The sequence below is a fragment of the Echiichthys vipera genome (genome assembly GCF_963691815.1).
Source record: "Echiichthys vipera genome assembly, chromosome: 15".
In the NCBI taxonomy this organism is placed as follows: Eukaryota; Metazoa; Chordata; class Actinopteri; order Perciformes; family Trachinidae; genus Echiichthys; species Echiichthys vipera.
Genome location: NC_139840.1, coordinates 1,795,201 through 1,813,624, shown reverse-complemented (window position 1 = coordinate 1,813,624; position 18,424 = coordinate 1,795,201). Strand labels below are relative to the sequence as shown.

General features: G+C 46.0%; 2 protein-coding genes across 3 annotated transcripts in view; both read left to right on the top strand.

The window, feature by feature from the left end:
- Positions 1–18,424, top strand: part of efr3a (EFR3 homolog A) — a 103,281-nt gene that overhangs the window by 76,595 nt on the left and 8,262 nt on the right. For both annotated transcript variants that reach the window (XM_083928065.1, XM_083928066.1), the window contains 8 exons: positions 4,841–5,008; positions 5,174–5,288; positions 7,649–7,700; positions 11,775–11,947; positions 12,667–12,742; positions 15,672–15,833; positions 17,272–17,403; positions 18,128–18,195. In XM_083928065.1, coding sequence (XP_083784191.1) covers positions 4,841–5,008; positions 5,174–5,288; positions 7,649–7,700; positions 11,775–11,947; positions 12,667–12,742; positions 15,672–15,833; positions 17,272–17,403; positions 18,128–18,195 — 946 coding nt within the window. The remainder of the gene's footprint in view (positions 1–4,840; positions 5,009–5,173; positions 5,289–7,648; positions 7,701–11,774; positions 11,948–12,666; positions 12,743–15,671; positions 15,834–17,271; positions 17,404–18,127; positions 18,196–18,424) is intronic.
- LOC310957489 (tripartite motif-containing protein 16-like) lies at positions 1,287–2,965 on the top strand (the record flags this gene model as incomplete). The annotated part of the gene is made up of 1 exon (XM_083928068.1): positions 1,287–2,965. The coding sequence occupies one exon, from the start codon at positions 1,287–1,289 to the stop codon at positions 2,952–2,954; it is 1,668 nt and encodes a 555-aa protein (XP_083784194.1). The 3' UTR covers positions 2,955–2,965.

Genomic DNA, 18,424 nt, shown 5'->3' with positions numbered 1-18,424 from the left:
GATGAGCGTATCTACCAATCGACTACTTTTATAATCCATCAACAGAAAGTCAGAATTCTCTGATTTCAGCTTGTTAAATATGGAGCTTTTATGGTTTATTCCCTCCTTTATGACATTAAAGTAAAAATATTTATGTTGCAGAACAAAAACGAGACATTTGGGGACGTTATCTTGGACTTTAGGAATCATTGATCCACATTTTTAACATTTCATAGACCAAACTAATCCATTCATTCATTCATTCATCTTCAACCGCTTATCCCGGGGTCGGGGTCGTGGGGGCTGGAGCCGATCCCAGCTGACATCGGGCGTGAGGCGGGGTCCACCCTGGACAGGACGCCAGTCTATCACAGGACACATAGAGACGAACAGAGACAGACAACCATTCACACCTACGGGTGATTTAGAGTCATCAATGAACCCAACACCTGCACGTCTTTGGACTGTGGGAGGAAACCGGAGAACCCGGAGAAAACCCACGCAGACACGGGGACAACATGCAAACTCCACACAGAAGGGCCCCAGCCGGGATTCAAACCAGGAACCTTCTCGCTGTGAGGCGACAGTGCTAACCACTGATTGAGAAAATAATCAAATGAATCAACAGTGAAAATCAGTTGAAGCCTGGCAGTGAAAAGTGATTCTCCTCTCATGAGGATGCAAGGTTAGAGAGAAATCTGCAAACTGGTTTCCTGTTTCAGTTTCGGGTTTTCTCATCATCCAGTAAACTGTGTCAAACCCAGGCAGGGTATTTCAGCAGTGAGTGTATTTGCAGGGGAAATTGTGACCATAGCATGGTCATGTGACGTGTAGATCTGTATAGAGACTGGAATCGGGGCCAACTGTTACATTTTGAATCCTTGCTTTAAGCTGAACAGACATAGAAACAGATGTATGTGAACAAAACTCAGATTGCTCTTTGGCTTAAATGTTACTATGCTTCTACGTGTTTAGAGACATTTAGATTCTCATGCAGGGAAATGTGAGTTCAGCTAAACAAACAGTGACAAAGACACAAGGAATTATGAGAAAATCAAAGTTCACATTTAAACTCCTCGTCCTGAAACGTAGAAAATCTTGACGATAACTCCTCCCTCTTCTTTCGCTCTCAAACACAATTAGCTGCAGAGCTCAACTCTGTGTATTTCCTCGTTCCTTCACATCTACACTGTGAGGATGGGCGTGACCAACATGGTGAGCGGACAGGCCCCATGCACTGCAGAGACACGTGTTGTTGAGATCAGAGCTCAAACTAGTTTCACTTCTGACGAGTTACTGAGAGGGAGATGGCGCAGAAAGGAGTTCAGCTGAACCGAGAAATCATTTGCTGTTCGATCTGTCTGGATCTACTGAAGGATCCGGTGACTCTTCCCTGTGGAAACAGCTTCTGCATGAACTGTATTAAACTCCACTGGGATGAAGAAGACGGTAAGCACTTGTACAGCTGCCCTCAGTGCAGACAGAGCTTCACACCAAGGCCTGCCCTGGTGAAAAGCACCGTGTTGGCAGATGTAGTGGAGGAACTGAAGAAGACTGGGCTCCAAGCTGCTCCTGATGATCCCTGCTATGCTGGAGCTGAAGATGTGGCGTGTGATGTCTGCACCGGGAGCAAACTGAAAGCTCTCAAGTCCTGTCTGGTGTGTCTGATCTCTTACTGTGAGCAACACCTTCAGCCTCATTTTGAATCTGCTGCCTTTAAAAAACACAAGCTGGTGGAGCCCTCCAAGAAGCTGCAGGAGAACATCTGCTCTCGTCACGATGAGGTGATGAAGATGTTCTGCCGCTCTGATCAGCAGTGTATCTGCTACCTCTGCTCTGTGGACCAACTCAAAGGCCACGACACAGTCTCAGCCGCAGCAGAGAGGAGCGAGAGGCAGAGAGAGCTGGAGGGGAGTCGACTAAACATCCAGCAGAGGATCCAGGACAGAGAGAACGATGTGAAGCTGCTTCAACAGGAGGTGGAGGCCATCAACCGCTCTGCTGATGAAGCAGTGGAGGACAGTGAGAGGAGCTTCAGCGAGCTGATCCGTCTCCTGGAGAAAAGACGCTCTGAAGTGAAGCAGCAGCTCAGATCCCAGCAGGACACTGAAGTGAGACAAGTCAAAGAGCTTCAGGAGGAGCTGGACCAGGAGATCACTGAGCTGACGAGGAAAGACGCTGAGCTGGAGCAGCTCTCACACACAGAGGACCACAGCCAGTTTCTCCACAGCTACACCTCCCTGTCTCCACTCAGTCCGTCTGCATCCAGCATCAACGTCCGTCCTCTGAGACACTTTAAGGACGTGACAGCAGCCGTGTCAGGACTCATAGAGAAACTACAGGACGTCCTGACAGAGGGATGGACAAACGTCTCACTGACTGAAGTGAATGTTTTACTGTCACAACCAGAACCAGAGCCCAGGACCAGAGCGGACTTCTTAAAATACTCATGTGAACTCACACTGGATCCAAACACAGCACACAGATGGCTGTTGTTATCTGAGGGGAACAGTAAGGTAACAGTAATGAGTAAAAAACAGTCTTATTCAAGTCACCCAGACAGATTCACTGGATGGTTCCAGGTCCTGAGTAGAGAGAGTCTGACTGGACGTTGTTACTGGGAGGTGGAGTGGACCGGTTTTGGGGTTTATGTAGCAGTCACATACAGGAACATCAGCAGAGCAGGGGGCTCAAGTGAAAGTGGATTTGGATTAAATGACAAATCTTGGGTTTTGAAATGTGACATTAACGGTTATAACTTTCTGAACAACAACGTGCACAGTCCCATCTCAGGTCCTCGGTCCTCCAGAGTGGGAGTGTACCTGGATCACAGAGCAGGTGTTCTGTCCTTCTACAGCGTCTCTGAAACCAGGACTCTCCTCCACAGAGTCCAGACCACGTTCACTCGGCCTCTCTACGCTGGACTCAGGTTTTCTTATCATAACGTCAGTGCTGAGTTCTGCAAACTGAGATAGACAGAAGTCATTTAAGGGTTAAATTCTGTCTTTTAACTTATTTGGTCTCCATGTTTGTCGCATACAGGAGGTGAATACAGTTAATCACAGAGTATATCTGATTGATGTGTTTGGAGAGAAGTTTTCATTAAATTGACTTGTAACGGAGCATTTCTGCTTTAAATTCAATAAAATATTAACTTGTAATGTTTTTTGTAATGTAGTATTTATACCTTTACTTCAATAATGTGTTTACTTGTAGTAGTTTTAGTTACTGTAGTATTTACACTTGTACTTTAGTAAGATGTCTAACTTGTAATGGAGTGTTACACTGTAGTATTATCTGTTCCCGGACGAGCCCCCACTTATGTTACGACCCAGCCTGTGAGATGAAAGGGAAGCAACGTAAAACCAGGTGTTTTTAGTAAAGTTACTTATTTAATAACAGATAGTTTTAAATGGTTTAACAAACTTAAGTACACAAACTATGAAACAGTATTTCTACTTTTACTTAAAACATGTTTTACTTGTAATGTAGTATTACACTGTAGTGTGATCCTTTCCTGGAAGAGCCCCCACTTGTGTTACGACCCAGCTCACGAAAAGGAAGCAACATCAAATCAGGTGTTTTTAGTAAAGTTACTCATTTATTAACAAAGTTTAACAAACTTAAGAACATAAACTATGAAATAGTATTTCTACTTTTACCTAAAACATGTTTTACTTGGGACATAGTATTTATACTGTAGTGTTATCCTTCCCTGGACGAGCCCCCACTTATGTTACGACCCAGCCTGTGAGTAGTAGTTGTAGTTACTGTAGTATTTGCACTTGTACTTTAGTAAGAAGTCTAACTTTTAATGGAGTATTACACTGTAGTATTATCCTCTCCTGGACGAGCCCCCACTTATGTTACAGCGCAGCTCATGAAAAGGAAGCTACATGAAACCAGGTGTTGTTGGTAAAGTTACTCATTTATTAACAGAAAGTTTAAAATGGTTTAACAAACATTAAAGTTTAAGTATTACACTGTAGTGTTATCCTTTCCCGGACGAGCCCCAACTTATATTACGGCCCAGCTCAGGAAAAGGAAGCAATATAAAACCCGGTGTTTTTAGTAAAGTTACTCATTTATTAAAGGAAAGTTTAACAAACTTAAGTACACAAACTATGAAACAGTATTTCTACTTTTACTTCAAACATGTTTTACTTGTAATAGAGTATTTACACTGTAGTGTGATCCTTCCCTGGACGAGCCCCCACTTATGTTAGGACCCAGCCTGTGAGTAGTAATTGTAGTTACTGTAGTATTTACACTTGCACTTTAGTAAGATGTCTAACTTGTAATGGAGTATTACACTGTAGTGTGATCCTTTCCTGGACGAGCCCCCACTTGTGTTACGACCCAGCCTGTGAGATGAAAGGGAAGCAATATGATCGAGTATTTCACACTATAATTTATACCTTTACTTCAATAATGTGTTTACTTGTCTTACTTGTAATGTAGTACTACACTGTAGTATTATCCTTTCCCGGACGAGCCCCCACTTATGTAAAAATGTCTAAATTCAGTTTATCTGTTCGTCTACTAGATCAGTACCGCGTACAACCCACCTTTAAAACATCCAAACTTTCCCGCTCAAGCGACTCGACAACAAGAGTCTGACTGTAATGCATCTCTTCTGCGTTGGCTGTGTCCGTGTCTGTGTGTGTGTGTGTGTGTGTGTGTGTGTGTGTGTGTGTGTGTGTGTGTGTGTGTGTGTGTGTGTGTGTGTGTGTGTGTGTGTGTGTGTGTGTGTGTGTGTGTGTGTGTGTGTGTGTGTGTGTGTGTGTGTGTGTGTGTGTGTGTGTGTGTGTGTGTGTGTGTGTGTGTGTGTGTGTGTGTGTGTGTGTGTGTGTTATTGCAGGTCCCACGGTGCTGGAGGTGTTCAACACTCTGCTCAAACACCTGAGGATGAGCGTGGACTTTGAGCTGGGCGAGAGCTCGAGGAGGAACTCCAGCACCAGCGTTTCGTCCGGCCGCGTCAAAGAGAGCGAGGAGAGGATCGTCCAGAACGCCATCATCCAGACCATCGGTACAGCCACGCTCGTCACTTCCTGTCTCAGTGTTTGCTTGGTGTAATCTTTCTGTTGTGTGTGTAACTGTTGTTCAGGTGTGTGGTGGTGAAGTATATAAATAGAAAAGAGCGTGTTTGTGTCTGAGTCACCGTCTCTCGTGTCCTCTCGTGTCCTCCCGCCAGGCTTTTTTGGCGGAAACCTGCCGGACTACCAGCGAGCTGAGGTCATGATGTTCATCATGGGCAAGGTGCCGGTGTACGGGACCCCCTGCCACACCCTGGACACCGTCAAGATTGGGTGAGTCACACATTCATTATCCGATGGACCCCACGGTCCCCACACAACCCTGCTGCAGCCAAATTACTCACAGCTCCCTGAAGCAGGTTCTGCAGAAATCACACACACACACACACACACACACACATGCACACACACACACACACACACACACACACACACACACACACACAGAGCGTATTGTGCTGTTTTAGGGGATGTTAACCCGTTAAAAACTCAATCTTTTTGCAGCAGAAAGCTAAAGCTTCTGTCTTTGAGGTCATAATGTTGTACCCTCTTAGGGTGCACTCCCACTGTGCCTCCGTACCGTGCCCCAGCACGTTTCACTGCTAAACTCTGGCTAGTTTGACCAGTGTGAGTGCAACCGTACCGCGTCTAGGAGCGGCACGCTCGCACGGTGGGCTTTAGTAAAGCAAGTTTGCAGGTGTACGAGCACGAGCGTGCGCACGTGTACGAGCACGAGGCCTACGGCGGTTCTGAGGTCATTTCCTGTGCGCCTGTTGGGACGTAGAAAAAAGGAGGAGGGGCCATGCGCGGACATTTCAAACAATGGCGGTGAAAGGTTCACGTTGGTGTGATGCGGAGGTGGAGTGTTTACTGCAGATTTGGTCGATGAAAAGATTCAAAAACAGTCGACAAGACGCACAAAAACTCCGAGGTCTACGGAAAGATCTGGAAACAAAGCCACGCATCGCCATGACGTCATCAATGCGTGTGACGTGTTACGGCGTGATGACGTATAGGCAGCAAGAAGCATTCTCCGAGGCCCAGGTAGTGTGAGTACAAACGGGCCTGGAGGGGGGGACAAGGACCCTAAAGCACGGGGCACGGGACGGAGGCACAGTGGGAGGGCGCCCTGAATGAGGTCCGATGCTAAACAGACCTACAACTTTCATGTTTTTCATGATGCTGTATAAAATTTTCTAAATCTAAAGTCGTACGTTGCATTTGGTGCAAAATTACAGATGAAAACCATCAAACCGAACCCTTACACCAAGAGTTTAACATGAAAGACTCTCTCTCTATCTCTCTCTCTCTCTCTCTCTCTCTCTCTCTCTCTCTCTCTCTCTCTCTGTGTCTCTCTCTCTCTCTCTCTCTCTCTCTCTCTCTCTCTCCCTCTCCCTCTCCCTCTCTCTCTCTCTCTCATATCCAAAGTAAATGAATCTGTCCTCACTTCACCTCCTGGACGCCCTGCAGTGAATTCAGCTCGGGGGTCACTGAGATGCCGGCTGAAAGAAAAACAAGCTAATCTCTCAGGCCTCAGGAGTGAAGAGCAGATAATCCCAAATCAAACGAGCACAGGCCTCCTCCTCTTCCTCCTCTCTCTCTCTCTCTCTCTCTCTCTCTCTCTCTCTCTCTCTCTCTCTCTCTCTCTCTCTGTCTCTCTCTCTCTCTCTCTCTCTCTTCTCCTTCTCGGGTAATTGCCGGAGGAGAGAGATTTGTTTCTGCAGCTACGAGGTTTTACAGAATGGAATCACACTTTCTACGTTTAAGAGCGTCGACATTATGTGTTCCTCCTCACAGTCCGGTGACACTGATTTACATATGATTATGATTCAGACACATAGATGGTTAGCTGAAGGGGCCTCAGCGACTAGAAATGTAAAATGACTAAAAATAGATGCAACACCACCACAAAAAGATGCAAAATGACTAAAAATAGATGCAAAACCAGCACAAAAAGATGCAAAATGACTAAAAATAGATGCAAAACCAGCACAAAAAGATGCAAAATGACTAAAAATAGATGCAAAACCAGCACAAAACGATGCAAAATGACTAAAAATAGATGCAAAACCAGCACAAAAAGATGCAAAATGACTAAAAATAGATGCAAAACCACCACAAAAAGATGCAAAATGACTAAAAAAAGATGCAAAACCACCACAAAAAGATGCAAAATGACTAAAAATAGATGCAAAACCACCACAAAAAGGTGCAAAATGACTAAAAATAGATGCAAAACCACCACAAAAAGATGCAAAATGACTAAAAATAGATGCAAAACCACCACAAAAAGATGCAAAATGACTAAAAATAGATGCAAAACCACCACAAAAAGATGCAAAATGACTATAAATAGATGCAAAACCACCACAAGAAGATGCAAAATCACCACAAAAAGATGCAAAATGACTAAAAATAGATGCAAAACCACCACAAAAAGATGCAAAATGACTAAAAAAACAATACAAAGTCGTCTCTTTAAATGTGTGTCTTGTTCCTGTGTAGACAGAGCGGGGGGGCCTCTGACAGGTCGGTGCCCAGGGGCCCGTTGTACCAGAATGCATCAGTTTTTCCTGCGCTCATTAAGCTCTTTGACAGAATCTGTGACATCCTCTCCCTCTCCTGTCTCCCAGGCACCAGGGTACCAAGCGGATCCAGACCATGCTGCTCAGCTCTCTCATCATGGTGAGTCCTTCTAATAATAATAATAATAATTCATTTTATTTATATAGCGCTTTTCAGAGACCCAAAGTCGCTTACAGAGTAGGACATATAATATATACAGACGATAAACAACAGGAGACAAGGATGACAAGGATGACAGGGAAGCAAGGCGAAGGGGGCGTGGGGTAATGGTGGTACAGACAAATAGCCAGAAACAGGTACAACAATAGAGGTGGGGGGATGGATTGAAGAGCAGTGGGGGGGGGGGTCAAGGGGAGGGGCTGAAATGGGTGAGGAGAGCGGAAGGAGGGTGGGGGGGGGGGAGTCGGGGGGAGAGGCCGGGAGTGAATGTAGTTATGGGTAGGGGAGGTTGTAGGCTTGTGAGAAAAGGAAGGTTTTTAGACGGGATTTAAATGTTGTGAGTGATGGAGAGTCGCGGATGGGCTGGGGGAGAGAGTTCCAGAGTCGGGGTGCAGTTCTAGAGAAAGCTCTGTGTCCGAAGGTTTTGAGTTTGGAAGGTGGCATGGTCAGAGTTAGGGAGGAGGAGGATCGGAGGGCTCGGGAGGGGCGGTGGGGGGTAAGGAGGTCAGAGAGGTAGGGTGGTGCCAGATGGTGGAGAGCTTTGAAGGTGAGGAGGAGTATTTTGAAGTCGATGCGTTGTTTGATCGGGAGCCAGTGGAGGGTGTAGAGAATGGGGGTGATGTGTTCACGGGAGCGGGTGTGAGTGAGGAGGCGAGCAGCAGAGTTCTGGACCATTTGGAGTCTATGGAGGGAATGGGAGGTGATGCCAGTGAGGAGGGAATTGCAGTAGTCGAGACGTGAGGAGATGAAGGCGTGGATGAGGGATTCAGCGGCAGGGGGGGAGAGGCAGTGTGACCCGTCAACAACAAGCGGACTGTCCACCGATCACAGGGGCAGGCACTTTACCAAATTACCACTTCATGCTCTAGGACTGATTCATGAAGCTTGGTGTCCGTCAGTCACTTATTTACTCTACTGATTTAAATCTAAATACAAACGTTTCTGTTGTAAACGATCATTATCTGCTGAAGGTCGTCCAGCAGAGTTTCACCGGCGCTGGTCGCTGCAGAGACACGGAGCCGGTTTCCCTTAAGATACCAGCTTCATCTTTCATCATCATTTACTAAATGAACATCGTGCCGTAGTGACGAAGAAAGGAAAATTTTTACTGAGGAAATAAATCCAAAGCGAGGTTTAGGATAATTTTCTCATTGACTTCCACATCCTCAAAGCAATTCCAGTCAAAAACAACTGGACATGGTTATTTGTCTATGAAGACGTTTCACCTCTCATCCAAGAGGCTTCATCAGTTCATGTACGCATCTGACCAGGACCAGGACAAGGACCAGGACCAGGACCAGGACCAGGACCAGGACCAGGCTGGGACTGGTCCAAATAACTCCTGTGATGTCACTGGAACCCTTTGTGCTCCAAGTGCCAACGACAGGAGGCCATTGGTGGACTCCAACAACTGTTGTTAAGACTCAACAGAGCACTAACCAAGTCCAAACCTACTTCCACCAACGACTGGACCTGGACCAGGACCAGGCTGGGACTGGAACAACTACCTGGTGTGGAGATCCAGGTCTTTAACTTCTCACAGGTCGATGATGTCACTGGAACCCTTTGTGCTCCGTCGTTGGAGTGACAGTGGTTGGTGGAAGTAGGTCTGGACTTTGTTAGTGCTCTATTGAGTGTGAACTACACACACTGAGTCTAAACGACAGTGGTTGGAGTCACAGGAGGACGTTTGTGAACAGTTGTTCTTTGAGGTTGGATTGTAGGATGAAGGGATGAAAGGGCAGCATTGTAAACTGGAGAGAAGTGGAGTCTCAGACCTCCTCCTCTGGTTAGCCATGGTCCTCTTTCAGGAGTAGAGAAACATATTTGATCTCACAGCTTATAAAGTTGTATGATATATGCAAACAACACATGTTATTTTTTGGCAAAGCTGCAGGAGCCACTGAAACGGGATCGAAGAGCCGCATGAGGCCCAGAAGCCGCGGGTTCAAGACCCCTGAACTAGACACATAACCAAGTCCAGTTGCTTCTGACTGAAATTGCTTTGAGGAGAACGACGACCTGGACACATGAGAACGTTCACAGGTTTGACTTCTGTACAAAGACACTTCGTTATGGGGCCCGTTTTCTCTCCGGTTCACAGGAAGTCATGTTTCAGACATTTCTGTGTTTTTTTTGTACTTTAAAGAAGTGAAAGAACTCCTCTGATGCTTCGTGGATTATTTAAACGGTGCCACACAGAAAGAGCCGAGCGTCATTAACAAACATGATAAATGACGAGTGTTTTATCGGAGCTCGTTATTTCCTCATTAAAGCTGCGTTCGTTTTACAAATGTCATAAAACATTAAGTCTTAATTATGTGTTTGATCTTGGTCATTAGCACTTCAGCACTTCTCTTTCTTTTTTTTTCACACACACACACACACACACACACACACACACACACACACACACACGCACGTATCCCTGCAGTCACATCTTCAGCGTCCGTCCGTCTGTCCCCCGTCTCCCCTCCTCGCCACCACCTGGCCTCTCGGCGCAGCTGGAGGACGGGTTAAAGGTCAGACATATTTATAACGGAGCTCAGCTGCAGATGAAGCGGAGGCCACAGGAGGAGGCGGCGTGTCACCGGCGCCGCTGTGACACTGCAGACGTTTGAGGCGCGCCTGTCGGGGCCCGATGTGAACCCAACTGTAGACGTTCACGTTCATTTAACTTCAGCGTCCTCGTCCTGTTCCAAAAGTCTTCAAATCATCAGAATTACATTTATTTAATCAGGTTTTTACTTACAAAGAAATTGGGGATGGGCGTGAGTGATCTATTCCTTAAGGCGCCCTCCCACTGTGCCTCCGTCCCGTGCCCCGTGCTTTAGGGTCCTTGTCCCCCCCTCCAGGCCCGTTTGTACTCGCACTACCTGGGCCTCGGAGAATGCTTCTTGCTGCCTATACGTCATCACGCCGTAACACGTCACACGCATTGATGACGTCATGGCGATGCGTGGCTTTGTTTCCAGATCTTTCCGTAGACCTCGGAGTTTTTGTGCGTCTTGTCGACTGTTTTTGAATCTTTTCATCGACCAAATCTGCAGTAAACACTCCACCTCCGCATCACACCAACGTGAACCTTTCACCGCCATTGTTTTAAATGTCCGCGCATGGTCCCTCCTTCTTTTTTCTACGTCCCAACAGGCGCACAGGAAATGACCTCAGAGCCGCCGTAGGCCTCGTGCTCGTACACGTGCAAACGTGCTTTACTAAAGCCCACCTCTCTCAAACGGGCCGTCGACGGCAAGCGTGCCGCTCCTAGACGCGGTACGGTTGCACTCACACTGGTCAAAGGAACCAGACTTTAGACGTGAAATGTGCTCGGGCACGGTACGGAGGAACAGTGGGAGTGCGCCCTTAGTGTTATTAGGGAACAGTAATCCGGCTGTGAAGACTTGACCTTATACCCTTTCTAAATAAGATTTCCAGTCCGAGTCTCGTGTTTCTCCAACGCCACAGTGCCGTGTTCCCCGTCGTTTGAACAGAGTTTTTAGAAAACAACGTAATTGGGAGGAGGCCTCGGGGAAGACCCAGGACCAGGTGGAGAGATTAGATCTCCACACTGGCCTGGGAACGCCTCAGGATCCCCCAGTTAGAGCTGGTTAATGTGGCCCGGGAAAGGGAAGTTTGGGGTCCCGTGCTGGAGCTGCTGCCCCCGAGACCTGATCCAGGATAAGAGGCTGAAGATGAGATGAGATTATTATATAAATTAAACTTAATTAAATGAAGTTAGATTAAATTAAATTAAATTAAACTTAACTCATCCTTCCTCTGACTTCCATGGATCCACTTTTACAGCACATTAGAATCTGTTCACACTGGTCTTGAACCCACGGGTCCGTCTGTACGGGAGGAAAGGTCGACATGTGAACGCTCTGAGCTGCGTGTGAACGTGACCTTTAAGCTCCGCTGAGGTGTTGCTGCTCCACGACCCTCCCCGTGGATTTAACCGCCTCACGCAGCGATAAGTCGGCTCTCACCTTCCTCCCCTCTCTCTCTCTACCTCAGGTAACCTCCGGCTTCAAGTCCAAGTCCATGGCGGCCGCGTTGCCCGCCCCCTTCCTGGATCCACTCTTCTCCATCTCTCTCATGGAGGACAGCGAACTGAGGCAGCTGGTGCTCGAGATCCTGCACAACATCATCGATCGCCATGACAACCGCGCCAAGCTACGCGGCATCAGGTACAACGTCGCGAGAGAATACACGTAAACGTGGCGGCCATCTTGGACTCCCTTTAACATGGAGGTCTATCGGGATTAACTCTTTAACATGGAGGTCTATGGGGATGGACTCTTTAACATGGAGGTCTATGGGGATTGACTCACTTTAACATGGAGGTCTATGGGGATTGGTTCACTTTAACATGGAGGTCTATGGGGATTGACTCTTTAACATGGAGGTCTATGGGGATTGACTCACTTTAACATGGAGGTCTATGGGGATTGACTCTCTTTAACATGGAGGTCTATGGGGATTGACTCTTTAACATGGAGGTCTATGGGGATTGAGTCATTAACATGGAGGTCTATGGGGATTGACTCTTTAAAAAGGAGGTCTATGGGGATTGATTCTAACATGGAGGTCTATGGGGATTGACTCTTTAACATGGAGGTCTATGGGGATTGACTCTTTAACATGGAGGTCTATGGGGATTGACTCTTTAACATGGAGGTCTATGGGGATTGACTCTTTAACATGGAGGTCTATGGGGATTGACTCACTTTAACATGGAGGTCTATGGGGATTGACTCACTTTAACATGGAGGTCTATGGGGATTGAGTCTCTCGGAGAACGCCTCCAGTGGCGGTCGGAGGAACTGCGGTTCAGCCCTGAGGTCGTCTCTTGAATAACGTCCAGTGACAAACGTAATTTTCAGCGTTTTCTTTCATTCTGTTGCAGAATCATTCCTAACGTTGCAGCGCTGAAGATCAAGAGAGAGAAGATTTCCAAGCAAGACGTCGGGTTCATGAAAAAGGTAGGACACCTCCCTGTGAGAGCCCGCGGTTTGAATCCCTTCACCTGTGAGTCACACCTGAGCTGTAACCTTTTCCCCACACGTCGAGCACCTGAACAGAGCAACCACGGGGCTGGAGCCGCCTCACCAGCGCTCGCTCACCGTCAGAGGCCGTTAATGGTTTCTAAGGGCGCACTCACACTGTTCCTCCGCACCGCGCCAAAACTGTTTTTTCAGCTAAAGCCTAGAGCGTTTGACCAATGTGAGTGCACCCGCTCTGCGCATAACTGCGGTCAGCGGGCCGAGCACGAGCGTGCGCACGTGTACGAGCACGAGGCCTACGGCGGTTCTGAGGTCATTTCCTGTGCGCCTGTTGGGACGTAGAAAAAAGAAGGAGGGACCATGCGCGGACATTTCAAACAATGGCGGTGAAAGGTTCACGTTGGTGTGATGCGGAGGTGGAGTGTTTACTGCAGATTTGGTCGATGAAAAGATTCAAAAACAGTCGACAAGACGCACAAAAACTCCGAGGTCTACGGAAAGATCTGGAAACAAAGCCACGCATCGCCATGACGTCATCAATGCGTGTGACGTGTTACGGCGTGATGACGTATAGGCAGCAAGAAGCATTCTCCGAGGCCCAGGTAGTGTGAGTACAAACGGGCCTGGAGGGGGGGACAAGGACCCTAAAGCACGGGGCACGGGACGGAGGCACAGTGGGAGGGCGCCCTAATTGTGTTCGTTAGCGGTGAATAGAAGTCATTGGCTTTCACTTTCCATTAACTTCCACTTCAAGAGTTTAAATGCAACTGGAATTATTTTTTATTAAAATCGTCTCTGCAGGAAGAGGCCTCTGACGCACGCGGGGTTATTTCAGGCTTATTCAGAGTTAATGGGATTAATCTCTTCAGTGGACGCCACTGTGGGTTCTTCATTTGCATTTTCTAGCACAATTATTTGATTTATATCACAGAGGGTGCAGGTGAGGGGTAAGAGTGATTTAAATTTATGGATGGATTACTGAACGGGCCTAAACCCGAGGGCCCAGACTGATAAAAGGATCACAAAGAGACAAAAAGGGCAACAAGTTCACACAAAACCACCAAAAATGACCACAAAGAGACCAAAACTGACTACAGGGATGCAAAAGGACCATGAAGAGATGCTAAATGACTGAAAATACACACAAAACAACCACATAGAGACAAAACCTGATGACAAAGACACACTAAGATTCAAAAGAGATGCAAAACCACCACAAAAAGATGCAAAATGACTAAAAATAGATGCAAAACCAGCACAAAAAGATGCAAAATGACTAAATATAGATGCAAAACCACCACAAAAAGATGCAAAATGACTAAATATAGATGCAAAACCACCACAAAAAGATGCAAAATGACTAAAAATAGATGAAAAACCACCACAAAAAGATGCAAAATGACTAAAAATAGATGCAAAACCACAACAAAAAGATGCAAAATGACTAAAAATAGATGCAAAACCAGCAAAAAAAGATGCAAAATGACTAAAAATAGATGCAAAACCACCACAAAAAGAAGCAAAATGATTAAAAATAGATGCAAAACCACCACAAAAAGATGCAAAATGATTAAAAATAGATGCAAAACCACCACAAATAGATGCAAAATGACTAAAAATAGATGCAAAATGACTAAAAATAGATGCAAAACCACCACAAAAAGATGCAAAATGTCTGAAAATAGATGCAAAACCATCACAAAAAGATGCAAAATGACTAAAAATAGATGTCCCTTATTATCCTTCTGTGTGTAGAAATGTTTGAATCTGTAACAGGTGTTGAAGAAATCTGCCAGACGGACCTGGGAGCCCTGAACAGACAGACAGTGGCCCCCGTCGGTCAGGTCTTCAACTCCCACTCCTGGGGGGGTTTGATCTGGGTCATCGGAGCACGTCATGTTCAAAACCTCCACTTCTGCGATCCGCGGTCTTAAGGTCACAGTTGCTTGTCGCGTTGAACCCGCCGGTGGACTCGAGCAGTGACAGGAGCCACAGAGCTGAGAGGAGACAGCTGTTCGCCGACCGGAGGGACTCCAGGTTTGGTGGCTGCAGGAAGTCTGAAGTGAAAAGTAATTCTCTGAGGCGTGAGATGACAGACGACTGAGAGCAGAGCAGAGTGTCCTGTGGATGCATCAACCTAAAAGTGCGTCTCTAAGGGCGCACTCCCACTGTGCCTCCGTCCCGTGCCCCGTGCTTTAGGGTCCTTGCCCCCCCCTCCAGGCCCGTTTGTACTCACACTACCTGGGCCTCGGAGAATGCTTCTTGCTGCCTATACGTCATCACGCCGTAACACGTCACACGCATTGATGACGTCATGGCGATGCGTGGCGTTGTTTCCAGATCTTTCCGTAGACCTCGGAGTTTTTGTGCGTCTTGTCGACTGTTTTTGAATCTTTTCATCGACCAAATCTGCAGTAAACACTCCACCTCCGCATCACACCAACGTGAACCTTTCACCGCCATTGTTTTTAATGTCCGCGCATGGTCCCTCCTTCTTTTTTCTACGTCCCAACAGGCGCACAGGAAATGACCTCAGAACCGCCGTAGGCCTCGTGCTTGTACACGTGCGCACGCTCGTGCTCGTACACGTGCAAACGTGCTTTACTAAAGCCCACCTCTCCCAAACAGGCCGTGGACGGCAAGCGTGCCGCTCCTAGACGCGGAGTGGTTGCACTCACACTGGTCAAACGCACTAGGCTTTACCCGCAAAACCTGTTTTGGCACGGTGCGTGAGGACAGTGTGAGTGCGCCCTAAATCCAAAATGTCGTCCTCCCAGACTTCCAACACCTCTCCTTTCTCTGTCTCTTTTCTTTCTTTCCATCTCTTCAGATTTCTCTCTCCTTCACCTTCATGTTTATGATTTTTCTTTTCTTCTAACTTCTTCCCTCTTCCGTCTTCCGCCTCCAGCACGGCCAGCAGCTCTACCGCCACATCTACCTGGGCTGCAAAGAGGAGGATAACGTCCATAAGAACTTTGAGCTGCTCTTCACCACCCTGGCCATCCTGACCATCGAGCTGGCCAATGAGGAAGTGGTCATTGACCTCATTCGACTCTCCGTGGCTCTACAGGTAACCCGGCTTATTCAAACAGCAGCAGATCTTATGCTGCGTTCACACCAAATGTCACGCAGAACGTCACGAGTTTGACCGTGGGATGGGACGACTCGTGTTTGTTTGCGTTCCCGTGTGAGATGTTCAGGCGTAAATAAGTTTATTTTCAAGATTCAAGATTCAAGAAGCTCTATTTATTTACCCCGAGGGAAATGATTGTGTGTTTCAATACAAAGAGGGGAAAGGATCAGAGTGACAATAAGCATAAAAACATAAATGAAATCAAAATAAAGCTAACATCAAATAAATCAAACAATAACTTAATGTGACAGAGTGCAACAGACATACAGGGGTCCAGGGGACTGCAACGCACGCAGCTCTTCAGCCCCTTTTCAGCGGCTCCCTGTAGCTTTGCCAAAAATCAGATAAACAACGTGTAAATAAGGTGTTTTTTTGCACAGTGAACAAGGGACAAAACATTTTATCTTGGAGTTCAAGGGGATATTGAAAAAGATAAAAGGTGAAACTGAAATATGCGTCACATGCTTGGTCTACGGATCAGCGCCTTTCCCTGCAGGTGCTGATCTGGAGTTGGTGACCTGCACTGATGCTGGCCAGCTGACATCGGCGTAAGGCGGGGTCCACCCTGGACAGGACGCCAGTCTATCACAGGACACATAGAGATTATTATTATTATAATTCAGGGTTCTTGCGGGTGCTGGAAGTCTTTGAAAACATCTTAATGTGGTGTTTTCGAGGCTTGAAAGGGACTTGGATTTTGATTAAAGTTTGTTTGACAGTTAGGTTATTAGTCACCCTTCTGTAGAATGATGTCACAACATAATTTTGTATGTTTTAGCACAATAAAGTGTTATTTAACGTGATGAACAAGCACAATAATCATTATACTATATACACGGCGTGTACTGTTTGTAAATGTGTAATGTACCACGGATATAAGGTGCTGGAAATGCTGGAAAAGTGCTTGAATTTGACTTTGGAACAAGAGCAACAACCCTGTTTATTGTAGTGATATTATTATATTTAGTTTTTTAAGTTTGCATGAAGCTCCTAAAGTCAATAACAGTCGTGTCAAATAGCCGTGATTTAAATATAATAATCCAAAACAGTAACGCACACCTCTGCGCTTCATAATCTGCCGACACAGTAAACACACCGGATCCTTAGAGGTCACGCAGAGGAGCATCTGGTCCGCCTGATTGTGTTCTCACGCTGTCACTTAAAAAGGTCGTCGCCACGGAAACGACCCTGTGGTGACACAGCGAGCACGCCGGAGGGGCTTAAATTTCATGCACGCCTGCAATGTGTGTTTGCAGTCGTGAAGGGGAAGCGATCATTAATAGTTTACACCAGAGCTGCAGCTAATGATGATTTCCACTCATCAATGAATGTGAAAAGTCAGGATTTAACACGTTTAATTCTGTGTTTGCTGCAGGACATGGCGCTCGCTAACGAGGAGAACATGCCGATGATTATCCGCTGTGGCATCATGGCGTTGGTGGCGGCGTACCTCAACTTCCTCAGCCAGATGATCGCAAACCCTCCCTTTTGTCAGCACGTCAGCAAGGTACACAGCGTCTTTGATGTCACGTTGTAAAATGCTCCAAAACTCTCTTTTTCTGAGTTAATACTTTAAATTTAATAATATGCAGACGATGCTCCGCTGTTAATACGTTGTAAAATAGTCCAAAACTCTCTTTTTCAGAGTTAATACTTTAAATTTAATAATATGCAGACGATGCACCGCTGTTAATACGTTGTAAAATAGTCCAAAACTCTCTTTTTCAGAGTTAATACTTTAAATTTAATAATATGGAGACGATGCACCGCTGTTAATACGTTGTAAAATGGTCCAAAACTCTCTTTTTCAGAGTTTATACTTTAAATTTAATAATATGCAGATGATGCACCGCTGTTAATACGTTGTAAAATGTTGCAAAACTCTCTTTTTCAGAGTTAATACTTTAAATGTAATAATATGCAGATGATGTACCGCTGTTAATACGTTGTAAAATGGTCCAAAACTCTTTTTTTCAGAGTTTATACTTTAAATTTAATAATATGCAGACGATGCACCGCTGTTAATACGTTGTAAAATGGTCCAAAACTCTTTTTTTCAGAGTTAATACTTTAAATTTAATAATATGCAGACGATGCACCGCTGTTAATACGTTGTAAAATGGTCCAAAACTCTTTTTTTCAGAGTTAATACTTTAAATTTGATAATATGCAGACGACGCACCGCTGTTAATGTCATTCTTCTTTACGCCATTTTGCTGTTTTCTCCTCAGGTGATTGAGCTGAGGAACATGGACGCTCCGTACCTCCTCCCAGACCACATCTTCAGAGACAAGTGTGTGTACGTATCAACTACACACCGGAGGTTTTAGTTTTAGAAGCATTTCTAAATGCGACGATTAATCCCAGCTTCGACGTATTTTCATTCTCAGCCCCAAATTTGTGTTGAGACCCCAGAGGTTGATTCGAATTCATCACCAAATCATGCAAAAGCACCGTTTTCTTAAATGTGTGTAATGTCTTCTTCTCCTTTGTCTTCTTCTTCTTCTTCTCCTTCTTCTTCTTCTTCT